This window comes from Marmota monax, unplaced genomic scaffold (assembly GCF_021218885.2).
Source record: "Marmota monax isolate L192 unplaced genomic scaffold, Marmota_monax_Labrador192_F-V1.1 WCK01_AAM20220418_F8-fsc00006, whole genome shotgun sequence".
In the NCBI taxonomy this organism is placed as follows: domain Eukaryota; kingdom Metazoa; phylum Chordata; class Mammalia; order Rodentia; family Sciuridae; genus Marmota; species Marmota monax.
Window position 1 is genome coordinate 23,957,327 of NW_026693712.1, and position 14,353 is coordinate 23,971,679.

General features: G+C 36.4%; 1 protein-coding gene and 1 pseudogene across 1 annotated transcript in view; one reads left to right on the forward strand and one right to left on the reverse strand.

The window, feature by feature from the left end:
- Pja2 (praja ring finger ubiquitin ligase 2) overlaps positions 1–14,353 on the forward strand; it is a 76,930-nt gene that overhangs the window by 45,541 nt on the left and 17,036 nt on the right. The window contains exon 6 of the mRNA XM_046460097.2: positions 11,546–11,731. Within this exon, the coding sequence (XP_046316053.1) occupies positions 11,546–11,731 (186 nt within the window). The remainder of the gene's footprint in view (positions 1–11,545; positions 11,732–14,353) is intronic.
- Positions 6,839–8,259, reverse strand: LOC124103462 (transmembrane protein 230-like; annotated as a pseudogene).

Consider the following 14,353-nt stretch of genomic DNA (forward strand, 5'->3'; position numbering starts at 1 on the left):
AGAGCATAGTGGGATCTGAGAGGATATGAAGTAGGAACATGAATGAATATTTTTTCTTGAGGTGGTTAGTCCTTTCTTTTTAATTAAATTTATTTTTAACATACATAAAATTGAGCATATTAAGGGGTACCATGTGTTATTTCAAATACATATATACACTGTGTAATGGTTGAAAAAAATTAAACATAGCTACCTCCTGAAACATTTTTCATTTCTTTATGGTGAAAGCATTCAAAATTCTTTTTTACCAGATGTTTGAAATATACATCATTTAAATGTTATAGTCTCCTTACTATGTAGTAACATACCAGAACTTCTTATTCTTATCTAACCTCCACCCTAGCACTCATAGATTAAATAATCACCTTCTCTCCTGCACCAGTTCTTTTCTTTTAATTCCTTTTTTAAATCAAGCCAATTGTAGTCTCAGCATAGTACCAGTCTTCTTATCTAGTAAATTTTGTGTTAAATGGTAGGAATTGGTTTGTAACATGTTGATAGCATATGTCTTATCCCAATAATTTTCTTTTTTTTATAACTGTTAGAATGAATCATTTAAGTCAGGCATGGTGGCACATGCCTATAATCCCAGTGGTACAGAAAAATGAGACAGGACATAGCTCAGTGGTTATGTGCCCCTAGGTTAAGTCCCCAGTACCCCCCCACACACAAAATGTGAATCAGACCAAATGTTTAAACAAATTATGTAGATGAGAATTGTTTATGCAATAGGAGTATTAATGACATGTTACAAATCATTTAGATTCACAATGATTTCTTATTTTAATTTTGTTCTTTGAGTTTAAAAAACCCACAAGTTAATACTTACTTATTACACTTAATTATTTTCACCCACATATTAATTTTGTTTTATGTTACATATCTGAAGCACAGAATAACTGAGTCATTGTGATATGTCTTTAATAGAAAAAGAAATGTATTTTTTGTTGGAGTACATTAGAAATAACAGAAAAATTTCCAAGGACTTTTCCAAATTTAATAATTGAATTTTTTTTAAAAGCTATTTTCAAGAATTTATTATTATATTCACAACATCGGATAGAGAGTACCCGTTATTGTGAAGCATGTGTTAGAGGGTGAGGCTACAAGATGAATCACAACACTATGCCCTTTAGAGCTCCCAGTCTAGTGGAGGAGACAGATGAGTCACCAGATGAGCTATAATATGGTGTGATCAGTGCTGCCATCAAGATGTGAATCAAGATCCGTTAGAAATTTTGAGTTTAACCTTGTATCTCTATTCCATTTTGGGATTAATTTTTCATTGGGTCTAATTATGCTACACAAAAGGAAAACATCCACTTTATATGTTAAATATTAAAATTTAAAGGAAATAAGCATATTTATTGTGCTCATTTCACTGGTTTTATTAGACTGGCCATATTAGGTGCCAAGTCTCAAGCCTGTTTTATTAAATTTTCAGTTTAGTATTAGAAATTACTTAAAAAATTCATTGGTTTGGGTACATAAAGAGCTTCCATTTCTGTGTATTTAAAATACATTGATTCTTACATGTAGATATTGTCTGAGCCTCTTTAAACATAATAGTTTGTAGTATCTACTCAGGGATTGCTCTTAGTACCCTCTGCCTATATCAGAATCTATGAATGTTCAAGTCCCTTCTATGAAATGGTGTAGTTATTTGCATATAATCTATACACATTCTCCCATATATTTTATTTTTCCAATTTTGCAGGGTTTGGGATTTAACCCAAGGCCTCGTACATGCTAAGCAAACATTCTACTACTGACCCTACCCATTCCATATACTTTAAATTATCTAGATTACTTACAACACCTAATACAATGTCAATGCTATGTAAATGATGGTTGTAATTTATTAAATAAGGAATAATGACAAGGGGAAAGTCTGTATATACTTAGTATAGTCACTTTTTTTTTTTCTGAGTATTTTTAGTCTAGGTTGGTTAAACCCTTCAATGTAGAACCTAAGGATACAGAGGGCCAAGTGTATACATCATTTTTACTCCTCTAAGTTAAGCTTGCACCAAATATTAATAGAACTCTAATGAGTTTCTCTTGAATCTGAAATATATGAATTGTATATTTTACAAAAATTTATCAAAAATGTATATGGTTGAATAATCACATCTGTTAAGACCAAAACTAAAATTCAACTTTGCCAAGAATTTGCTCTAATATTAACCTCCTTTTACTTTCTAAAAGGCATACCAATTCTAAAAGTACCTTCTGTTCAGTTATTTGCAGTATGAAAAATTGATAATTTAGGAAGACCAGATTTTCAAAATTAGTCTTTTACACTGCTGTAATGCCAAATTACAGTTTTGCTCATATTTTTCCTATTTAGACTTGCTCTTAGAGAGTGAACAGCCTTATTTGAGCAATCTGTGACTACATCTAGATTTAATTTATTTATTTATTTTTATTTAAAATTATTATTATTATTATTATTATTATTATTATTATTATTATTATTATTTAGTTTTAGGTAGGCACAATATCTTTATTTTATTTTTATGTGGTGCTGAGGATTGAACCCAGTGCCTCATGTGCATGCTAGGGCACTTTACCACTGAGCCACAACCCCAGCCCCTAGATTTTATTTTATTTTACTTTTTTTTATTTATTTTATATACACAGTGGAGTTTTATTCAGCAATAAAGAAATATGAAATTATGTAATTTGTAGGAAAATGGATGCAACAGAGCATTACCTTAAGCAAAATAATCCACACTCAGAAAATCAAGGGTTGTATGTTCTCTGTCATATCTGGAAGCTAGAGCAGAAAAAGGAAAAAGAGGTAGGGTGGATCTCATGAAAATCAAAGGGCGATCAGGAGAAAAACGGGAGAAGGGGAGTGGAAAAGGAAATACTTGAGAATGATGCTAATCAAATTATATTGTTATATCATGTACAAGTACACATATGTAACAACAAATCCCACTATTATGATTATGCATACTCATAATACAAATTATAATGTAAAATATGGAAAAGAACAAATTCAGAAAAGCTGTAGGTAAATAATAATAATAATATAAACCAAGAAAACAATCCAATTTCTTAAAAAAAAAACAAAACTCAGGAATAAATCTGACAACCCCAAGAATGGGAAACCTTGGCTCTCAACAAGCTCCTTTGTGCTAGTCTTAAAATCATAGATCACAGGGCTGGGAGTGTGGCTCAATGGTAGAGCACTTGCTTAGCATGCATAAAGCCCTGGGTTTGATTCCCAGCACCATTAAATAAATAAATCAATATCTCAAATATGAAAACACATGGCCTGACTTGCTCCAGGTTCCTTCTGGTTGCTCTTATCTCTTTTTTTTTTTTTTTTTTTTGGTACTAGGAATTGAACTCAAGGGTGCTAAACCACTGAGCCACATCCCCAGTCCTCTTTTATTTAGACAGGATCTCACTGAGCCGTAAGTGCCTCACTAAGTTGCTGAGTTTGGTTTTGAACTTAGCACAGGAATGCACCACCACGCCTGGTGCTCCTATGCTCACTATGGTCCACTAGGCCACAAATTCTCCCAGCCTGTTCATAAAAGGCTGCTGCCATTGTTTTAGCTGTAGGGAGATTTCAACCCTAGGGCCTCAGGGCAAACTCTGAAGATACTATTAATCCCAGAGAAAACCCTCTCAAGGGATTAAAGTCTTGGCCAAAAAACTTCATCCTTCATATTGAAGCATTTTCTAGCTAGCTGGCTATTCTCAAGATACTGATAATGAAAGAATGGAGACAGAAAGGAACACCAAGGATTAGGGTTAACTCTAGAGCTAACAGGCTGCCTTCCACAGAAACCAGAGGAAAAAACCTGTTCTGCCTTTGATTGGGTCATAAATTGCACATTGTTCTTTTCGGTAGGTCTTTGGGGTACCAAAGCTCCACTCCTGCCATGGACCTACTGCCTCTTTAGGCCTTGTTTGGTTTCTCAGTGCTCACAAAAGTTTGTTTACGAAATATTCCTGCATTGTTTCTGTGCCCTTTCTACAAAGCTTCCTTAGGCCCCTGGGTGTTATTGTCTAGCTAGAGAATAATGATGGATCTAGAAGGACTATACCTTCTGAGTGTTCTACAACCACTGGCACTGTTGGAGGAGGTCCAGTCTCAAAGAAAGAAAATGTTGTAGGTGGCACAGGGTACTCTGGCCAGCACTTCTGATACTGGCAGTGAATATCTTAGGGCATCATCCCAACATAGGGTCCGATTTAGTCAGCAGGCCCAAGATACTGCATTTCTAATAAGTCCCCAAGTGATATCTATGCCATTGATCCAGAGACCAGCCCCTGAGCAGCAAGGGACAAGTGTGGGAGTACTGAGGGAGGAATGGTGAAAACAGGGAATAAGCTCCAGGAGAACAAGTCGAAAGCTCCTCTGAACCACCTCATTTTCAAGTTCTTCTCCACAGGGCCTTCTCTGCCTTGATGCACAGAGGGACCCAGGCCCAGGAACGTGCTGTCAAAAGGCCAGGGGCTGAGGTATCTTCACAACCTCCAGTAGGCAGTTCTGTCAGTGAAGGGAGCTGGGTTAGCTCCTGTCCCTGGTTCTGGGGTAGTTCTGCCAACAGAATGGCAGGTTCCTCAGGATGGCCCGAGGAACAGCAGATGGGCCGACATCCTTTATCCCACACCAAGGGAGTGACCTCCATCTCCATGTACCCGGTGCTTACTGTGTGTAAATTCCCTGTACAAACTGCTTCATTTCACCCCCATCTCCACTTTATATAAAAACTGTGCTCCAAAGAATTAGTCCAATAACCCATGCACTAAACTGATTTAACTACATACCTTTGGGACTGAATCTAGGAAAAAAGTATCAGGATAAGAATTTAGACGACAGGCCAAGCCAACCAATGGACACTGACTTTGTATAACCCTTAGTAGAAACCCAACATAAGGGCTGGGGATATAGCTCTGTGGTGGAGCACTTGCCCAATATGTGCAAGTCCTAGGTTCAATCCCCAGGACGGTGCAAGTAAGTCAGCACTGTTAATTCTCCCAATATCAGGCTCCCTGGTAACACTAATGAGACGCTTCCTATGCCAGCTAGTGTGTGTAGTCTATGAACTGGGCCTGCTGGCTTGAGCAGAAAGCCAAGAGGCTTTCACTCACCTGGGAGCACCGTTTGCAGAGCAGCTGGCCTGCAGAACAGATGGCAGAGGGCCATTTAGTAAAGTCTGAATTGAGTAGAGTCAGTCCACCTGCTTACACAATGGAACAAAGTACAGCCTGCACAGTGGGCCACACCTGTAATCCCATCAACAGGGCCAGTGGGTGGATGCTTGAAAGAGGAAGATCAAGTTCAAGATCAGGCTCAGTCACTGGAATTACAGGTGCCACACCAGCCAGAATGAAAAAGTAGTCCTGGACATGCCTAATAAGAAGTGTAATAGTTGTCACAAATTTAGAACACCTGGTTTAACCAGACTTAAAATGGGAGGAGCTGCTTTTATATGATATCCATTTGACATTTGACCTTGGTCCCCATTACTCTTAAAATCTATCCCTCTACTTTGATTTTATTTGCCCAGTCCCTAAAGTCATTCATTCAGGTTTGGCCTAAGTAAGAATCATACCTAATTCAGGATTTTCTCAAGGATTAAAATGATAATGAAGAATACTTAGCACAATATCTGGAAAAGGGTTCAAGAAATGTTCACCATTATTATGGAGGCTTAGACTTCCTCTATTAAGCACCAGTATAGTTACTGTCAATGCAAAGAAGTTACATGTGTGATAAGATACTCAGGTAACAGGAATGCTCAAACAGAGCAGCAAAGGTCATTCCTTCAGGGGGCCACTAGACAGGGATTCCTATTTCAGGTAGGAAGTCTTGGGGCCCCAAGACTACATGCATATAATGGAAAATTACAATAATGTGGCCAGGGGTGGGTATGTGGCTCAGTGATAGTGTGCCTGCCTAGCACATGTGAGGCCCTGGATTTGGTCCCCAACACTTGGGTTGGGGGAAACTGATCTTTCCAAAAAAAAAATCATGGAAACCTATACAAAACAGAATAGAAAAAAAAAAAAATAGGGCCATACAATTGAAGCTCAAATTAAAAAAATAAAAAGGTATCCATGTTTATATGCTTAGAACATTTCTGTAAACTATATAAGGAACTTAATTGGACAACCTTTGGAGGTGAGTTTGGAGAGCAAATGTTTGCTCTTGACTTTATACCTTTCTGTTCCATCTTGATTTCCCCCTTACAAGAAAAAAAAGACCAAATAGTTTAATTTGGCTGAAACTACTATGTGTGAGCTTTGCAAGCACTGCCCAACATAAAGTTTTATAAATATTATCTCACATTTTCACTAACAAGGCCCAACAACTTTAGAATACCAGATTCCCTAGGCTCCTTTCCCATTTCTAAATGCACCCAAACTTGGAGGCTGCCCTCATTCCCGAGTCATCTTCTCTTTGTACTCTCACTCCACCTGTGATCTCATCCAACCCCAGGTTCTGAAGATAATGTCTAAACACTGAATCCTACATTTCTATCTCTAGCTTAAACGCTCTCTTGTGAACTCCACACTGTACTGCAACTAATGTCTCCACAGCACCACCTGGATGTCAAGGAGACATCTACATTTACATATCCCAAACCAAACTCATCTTTCCCCCCAAAATTGCCCTATCACAGCCTTCAAAATTTCAGTTGATGGTACATCCAAGCTTATAGTTGTTCAAATCTATTAACCTCAGAGTAAATGAATGACTAGAAAGTAGAGTCTAACTCATGATGCCAGTTACCCCAAAACAGTTATTCCTGGGTACTTTATAAAATCATTAAAATGTTTTTTGAATTATGTCTAAAGTTAACTCATGTTTAGTCCAGGATTTGGATTCTGACATTTTAATTTCTTTTGAATATAAGTCACTTTTTCAAGCAAAGAAATAGAATCAACCTAAGGATGTGGTCCTCTAGGGATCCAAGCCAAGTCTTGAGATCTTCAGCAGAATGACACTATAGTACCAGGTGCTACCAATAGAGTTATACACTCTAAATAGCAACCACTTATCTTCATTTTTTTTCATTAGGGAACAGCCAAAAGTTCAGTCTTTAAAGGCATGATATATAGAACATCTTGATCTACAAAGGATAGAATGACCCAAATTATATGCAGGCCATCCTATTGGGAAACAAGATCAGAGCTGGTCAAGGATTGGTTATCAGAGACAGTGCTTATACTTTGAAAACTTACTGTGTGACTCAAAAAATTCCTGGTTCCTGTCACTAAGAAACAAAGTAAAAAATATTACAGATGGATCCACACCAACATGTGGTTTTAGGGAGGTCTTCTACCAGAATGTGAAAGTAGAGTTAAGTGTAGGGGATAAGATCTTTTGATATTTTAAAATTAAATTACTTAGTAACTAAGAAATTAGACATACCACACTCTTCCATTTGCTACAATAACAAATTGACAAAGAAGACTATTTAAAAGAAATGCTCAATATAAAGAGGGTGGGAATGGTAACACTTTCCACTACAGGATAATCTCCTGTTTTCCCAATTAGCATTGCTATTCTTCCATGATACATGTGGAAAAACTTGTTGAGTTTTGCCACGGCCAGATGAAAAACACAGCGTTTCCTAATTAGCTAATTAAGCTCAATGAACATTTTTGGGATGGAACCATAAACTCTGGCCATTGTTTTGTCAAACATCTGCAAACTGTATAATTCCTCAGCCCTTAGCCATAGTTTCTGTTCAATATCTTAAAGCTGAGTTTAGTTCCACTGTGACTTGTCTCAGGGCTGAAGTGAGTGTTAGTCATCAAAGTCTGGAATGTCGTCATAGGAGTAACCCCAGTAGCCTTTAGACGCATAGTAGGCGATGCGCAGATGGTAAAATCCTGGCAGGAACACCAGAATGCCAATAATCAGGACAGGAATGGCCCGGTCTGCCCCCCTTTGCTAATGTAGCCTGACAGCAGGAGGGAGCCTATGATAATGAGAAAGGCGCCAATCAAAAACAGCACAGTGGCAAGTGCAATGGCCTTATAAGGGATCTTAGGAGGGCTTTTTTTAAACTGAAGGTCAATGTAGCCATCATCTGTGCTGGAGAGCCTTGAGTATTTTACTTTACTACTGGGGATTCCAGTAGCCAGATTAGTACAAGACGGCATCATAACACACGGACACAGCTACAGTCCGAGCACTGCGCTAAGACTGGAGCTAAAGAGGAACTCACCCACGGCTACCAGCCAAGGCGTCCCAGGCCTCATGGCACAGCCAACCTAACCGCCGACCTTATTTTACTTTAAATATTTATTTTTTAGTTGTAGTTGGACACAACGCCTTTATTTCACTTGTTTATTTTTGTATGTGGTGCCAAGGATCGAACCCAGGGTCTTGCACGTGTGATACGAGCGCTCTACCGCTGAGCCACAACCTCAGCCCCTAGATTTTATTTTTTAACAGTAATTTTTGAGTATCTGTTTAATAAACTAGTTTTTATATTACCAAGATAAATGTAGGTCCAAAAGTCTTCTTCCAGTTGATATATATTTTGCATCCAGAATATATTCATTAGGAATGATGGGGTACATTCAATGTCAAATGCATAATTCTGATGGACTGATTATATCTATCAAGAAATGACTAATGTCTGAAGTGGAGCAAAGAGAAAATTAGAAGATAATAATAAATTAGTGCATTTTCAGAATTCTGACTTGTTCATATAATAGGGCTTTGACCAAAGGGAAAAAGGGACTCTTGTGGTTGAAGTTAAGAAAACCTTCAAGATTTGAACATTTGTTAAATTTTAGACATCTTTTAGTTTTAGCTATATTTCAAATTGATATACAAACAACTCTTCATTGATTGGCAGATGACCCACATAACTGCTCATTTCACTCTTGTAGTTTATAGTAATTGAAAAGATGATTCTGAAATATGATTAGTAAGAATGAATACAGCTTTACCTTTTAATGATACAGGCTTTAGTGTTTTAGAAATATTTAATGAATTGCTAATAATTTATTGCCAAGTAGTTCTTTCTGGTTTAACTTCTTTTGCTAAACAGATGAAATAAAATTACATTTTAAGGATACAGATTCTGCGAAGTATGGTATTGCGTGCCTATAATCCCAGGGGCTCCTGAGGCTGAGACAAAAGGATCCCCAGTTCAAAGCCAGCCTCAGAAAAAGCAAGGTGCTAAACAACTCAGTGAGACCCTGTCTCTAAATAAAAAAAATACAAAATAGAGTTGGAGATGTGGCTTAGTAGTCTAGTGCCCCCTGAGTTCAATCCCTGGTAAGTCCCCCCACTCCCCCCCCCCCAAAAAAAAAGAATACAGAGTCTAATATACCTGCTAAAAAGTGAATTTGTGTAGTGTGAGGAAAATAAAACAACAACAACCAGGGAAAACAACAACAACAGTATAACCAATTTCCTTTGTGAATTTCCAAAGATATTCTATTTATATAAAAGCATATATGTACTTCTTTATTTTTTTACACAACTGGTAGCACATTGTATCTGTGAACACTTTCCTTTTGTTTTTGTTTTGTTCATAGATCTATTTTTTAATTGTTCTGTATTCATACATAAGGATTTCTTTCATTCTTTTAAAAAATCTGCGTAGTATGGTATACTAATTTTCATTGGTAAACACTTAAATTTTTTCAGTTTGGGCTTTAATAGGTAATACTACAAAGAAAACATTGTACATACTTTTTGAGAAGTATCTAAAAGCAGACTCTTAATTTATAGCTATTGACATTTCTTTACAAAGGATGTTATATCAGTTACTTTTTTACCAACAGTGTATTATCAATTTTTTTTTACAGTTACCAATCATTGAAAAATGTATTTTACTGTTTAATTTACATTATGCATGAGGTAAAGCATCTCTTCATATATTTAATAGCTATTTAAATTTCCTTTTCTGGCAAATAATTATATCCTTTGCTCCCTTCTGTTGCTATGTGTTGATCTTTTCCCTAGTGGTTTGCTTTTACATCTCTCTCTATATATACATTTTTTTTACATTTTCTTTAATATGTATAGTATGAATTTTAGCAATCTCTTTATGGCTTCAAGATTTTTCATTGTGCTTAGGAGCTTAGGATGACATGAGACTTGTAAAAATTTCTCCCATGATTTTTCCTAGTTCTTTTATATGTTAGTGATAATGGTAGTGGAATATATATGCACATGGATTTCAAAACAGAAAGTTTTTTTTTTTTTTTGGTACCCAAGATTAAACCCAGGGCTGCTTAACCACTGAGCCACATCCCCAGCCTGTTTTATATTTATTTAGAAACAGGGTCTTGCTGAGTTGCTTAGAGCCTTGCTAAGTTGCTGAACTCACAATCCTCCTGCCGCATCCTCCCAAGCTGCTAGGATTATAGGCATGCACCACCATGCCTGGCAAGAAAGCAATTTATTTAAGGATAGTTACTTAGGGATTAAACCTCTCTGCCTCCAGGTGAGCATCCAGTTTTCCCAATATCATCTTTAGCTAGTCCTTTTCCTTTTGTTTTAAAGTGCTCCCTTTACCTCCTATTTTCTTGGTCTGTACCATTGATTTGTCTGTCCCAGTTTCTGTGAACTTATATTCTACTGAAAATAAACAAATAAGAAAATACTAGGTAAAAATAAATTCTACAATTTAAATCAGCAGAATGCTGTGGTAGCTAGTAACTGGAGAACTACTTAAATACAGTGTTAAGATATGTCTGAGGAGATGGCATGCAATGTGACATTAATATCAAGAAGGGAATAACAATGTGGAAATCTGGGAAAAAAAAAAACAACATTTCAGGTAGAAGAAATATCCCTAAGATAGAAGTGATCTCCATGTGCTCCAAGAATAAGCAAAAGGATTAGGAACATAATAGACCAGGGACAAGTGTGGGCAGAAATGATGGTGGAGAAGTGGGTTGCAAAGAAAGCATGAATTATGTAGGCACTTGTAGGCCAGGTTGAGGAATGTAGATTTTAACTGTGAAGGGAAACCACTCAAAAACAATGTTTAAAAATTCAAGTAGTCTAATATGGATTTCTCGTATTTTTCTCCTGCAAAAAAAGAAGAAATGTAGGAGCACAGCACAGACAGTTCATAAACCAAAGAAACATGTTTTTGTGTAATTAGGAACTTTCTATACATATATGACCCTGTAACAAATTTGTTACCTTTTTAAATAATTTTGTTGTTAAAGAAAATAGTTTTTTAGAATCATAGACGTACCAAAAGCTTAGTACTTCAAGAACAGTGTTCAGTTGCAGTAAATAGAATTCTTTAAAATAAAGAATGTTAATGCCAGGCATGGTGGTGCATGTGTAATCCCAGCAGCTCAGGAGGCTGAGGCAGGGGAATTGCAGGTTCGAAGCTAGCCTCCATAACCTTAGCAAGGCTATGAGCAATCTGCTGAGACCCTGTCTCAAAATTAAAAATATAAAGGGCTGGGGATATGGCTCAGTAGTTAAATGCCTTTGGGTTCAATCCCTGGTACGAAAACAAAACAAAATGTTAATGATATATTTTAAATAATATTTTTTCTTCCTTTAAAATGTTTGTGTTAGGGAACAGACATCTTTGGAAGAGGGAGAAATTCCTTGGTTACAGTACAATGAAGTCAATGAAAGCAGCAGTGATGAGGGCAATGAGCCTGCCAATGAATTTGCACAACCAGAAGCTTTCATGTTAGATGGTAACAACAACCTTGAGGACGACTCCAGTGTGAGTGAAGACTTAGATGTGGACTGGAGGTATGTAGCTCAGTGTGATGAGCATGTGTCATTGCTCAGGGTACAATTCATTCAGGATTCTGAATTGTAAGAATTGAATTTCTGAGGTAAAGGGTATTCTGATTTTCCCATCTACTAATTGTTTCCTCCTTCAAAGCTCATATTGTCTCCTCTTTCAAAGCTCATTTCAGATGACACTTTGGACATGGACTCTCCTTTTCCTCCAGCTGGAGACCTCTTCCTTCTTTGATCTATAGCTCTCATGAAGTTCACCTTCTAACCTAGTTATTTATACACTTCTCATGGATTTGAACTTTAGGTTTTTTTGATTTACTACATGTGGGCTGCAGCACTTAGCATAATCATCCTTTTTTTGCGGGGGGGGGGGGGCTACCGGGGATTGAACTCAGGAACTCAGGGGGCACTCAACCACTGAGCCACATCCCTAACCCTATTTTGTATTTTACTTAGAGACAGGATCTCACTGAGTTGCTTAGTGCCTTCCTTTTGCTGAAGCTGGCTTTGAACTCTCCATCCTCTTGCCTCAGCCTCCTGAGCCACTGGGATTACAGGCATTCGCCATCACACCCAGCAGCATAATCTTTTTTAAAAAAAATTGGTTCTGAATGAATACTACTTGAAGAAATTAAAACCTGTGATTCAATCATAGGAATCTTAAGAATATTGTTATCATTCTCTGTCCTTCCTTTTCCTTGTCTGTATGTAGAATATGGAAGTTAATTTTATTTTATTTCCTTTCATTTTATTTTGGCACCAGAGCTTGAACCCAGGGGGCTTAATCACTTAAACCACATACCTTGTCCTTTTTAATTATATTTTTAGACAGGGTCTCACTAAGCTAGCTACTTTTTTCTATTTCTTCAGACAAGAAACTCACCATCTCCTTGAGATCCTTTATCCTTTCCTGTTACTCCCTAGGAGGGGAAAAGTCATGTATGTAAAACAAACTTTTGTCAATAATTTTGTGGATGTAGAAGTGGAGTTTTATCAAAGGCATGTAATTTAAAATTTCACCTTAAACATTCCTGTTCTCAAATGCATTTTCTGATTTGGCAAACATAATGGAGAATCAGTTGATCCTGGTCTCAGTCTTGCTGGCCTCGAGGCTTCTTCCTTCTTTTCCTTCTTCTCTTTTTTCTCCCTGTTAACTACCTCCTGAGCTCCTTAATTTTGAAATCTTCTCTCTGTTATGCTGAGTAATTCCTCAGAGTGATCAGAATAAAGATTAAAGAATTGTCATTTAGTATCATCTGTACATCTTTGGAAGCAGTTGTAGTTTCACATGAGGGCATTTTTTCTCTTGCATGTTTTCAGGAGTAAAAATATTTTTTACAGCTCCATTATGTAGCTGGCTCCAGCCTATAGGTATACTAAGATTTAGTGGAGTATTTATCCTTTGAAATAGTGCAATGAACTATTAAACATGTTCTGTATTTCTGGTTATTCTTTTAGGACAGATAAATAGAATTGATATTACTAAGGTATGTTGTGTTTTTCAAGATTTGATACATACTTCCAGATATCTTTGAAAAAAGGTTAATTCACATAGCAATTCAAAAGAATTATGTCTTTAATGAATATAATTTTAACTTCAATTTGAAAACTTTTACTTTGGGTTCTAATTCATTGATGATCTTTCTGGATGTATATGTTGTGTTTCAGAGACGTTACTGATGGTTCCAAAATTTGCAGAGCTTCAAAGTAGGATTTTAATGTGGAAAGTATTTTATCATTGATTTTAAAACAAAATTTTTGAACTTTGCTCTTTTGAATTTAAATATGTTAACATCTGATTATTTGCATGTGTGGCACTACATTAATTTATGTGGCAGTGACTAAGGTTGATAAGGTGAAACTAGAGTTCCATTTTCATATTAAAATAGCATGTCATTTTAACAACTGAAATGAAAAGCCATGGCAAATATTAGCAATTCTTGTCTCTAAAGTCAAACTCTGGTACTACTTAGAAAAAAATGCAAAACCTTTGTTTCCTTATTTTAAGTAGAAAAAAAATAAGAGAAGTCCACTACCTTGTGTTAATTTATTTTGACTGAAATTGTAAGTATTTTAAAATACCTTGAGTATCTCAGGTTGGTGTGGTAGGAAATGACATGGAGAAAACCTGGTTAGAGATTTAGACAAATCCTACCTATTACCATTTATTTGTTCCTTGATAACTCCTTAACCTCTGTCTTCCTGTAAGAAGTTAAGATTATAATGATTAACCTAATAAAGTGTGTGAAGTTAATTTTGTAAGTAATAGAAATTTTTGAAATAATTCCAGACTTTTAGAAAAGTATTAAAAAGATCCTCTTTATTTTATAGATGAAGAAACAGTCACAGTTAAATAATTCTAGTTAACTGTGAATCAGTTAAATCTCTGACTGACTCCAGGGCTCTTTGCTTTATATCTCACTGTTAGATGAAGGAATTCTAGCATCACAAGGGTGTGTGGATTCAGAATTCTTAGTATTAATTCTGATTCTAAAATTTGTGATCGTATGAGAATGTTCCTTTGCACCATGTTGATTCCTAAGTACTGTTAAGCTATGCTATGTTCTTTATGAGAATCACTTCTGTGTCTCTTTGCAATTTATTTGTAATTTTAATAATGACACACGG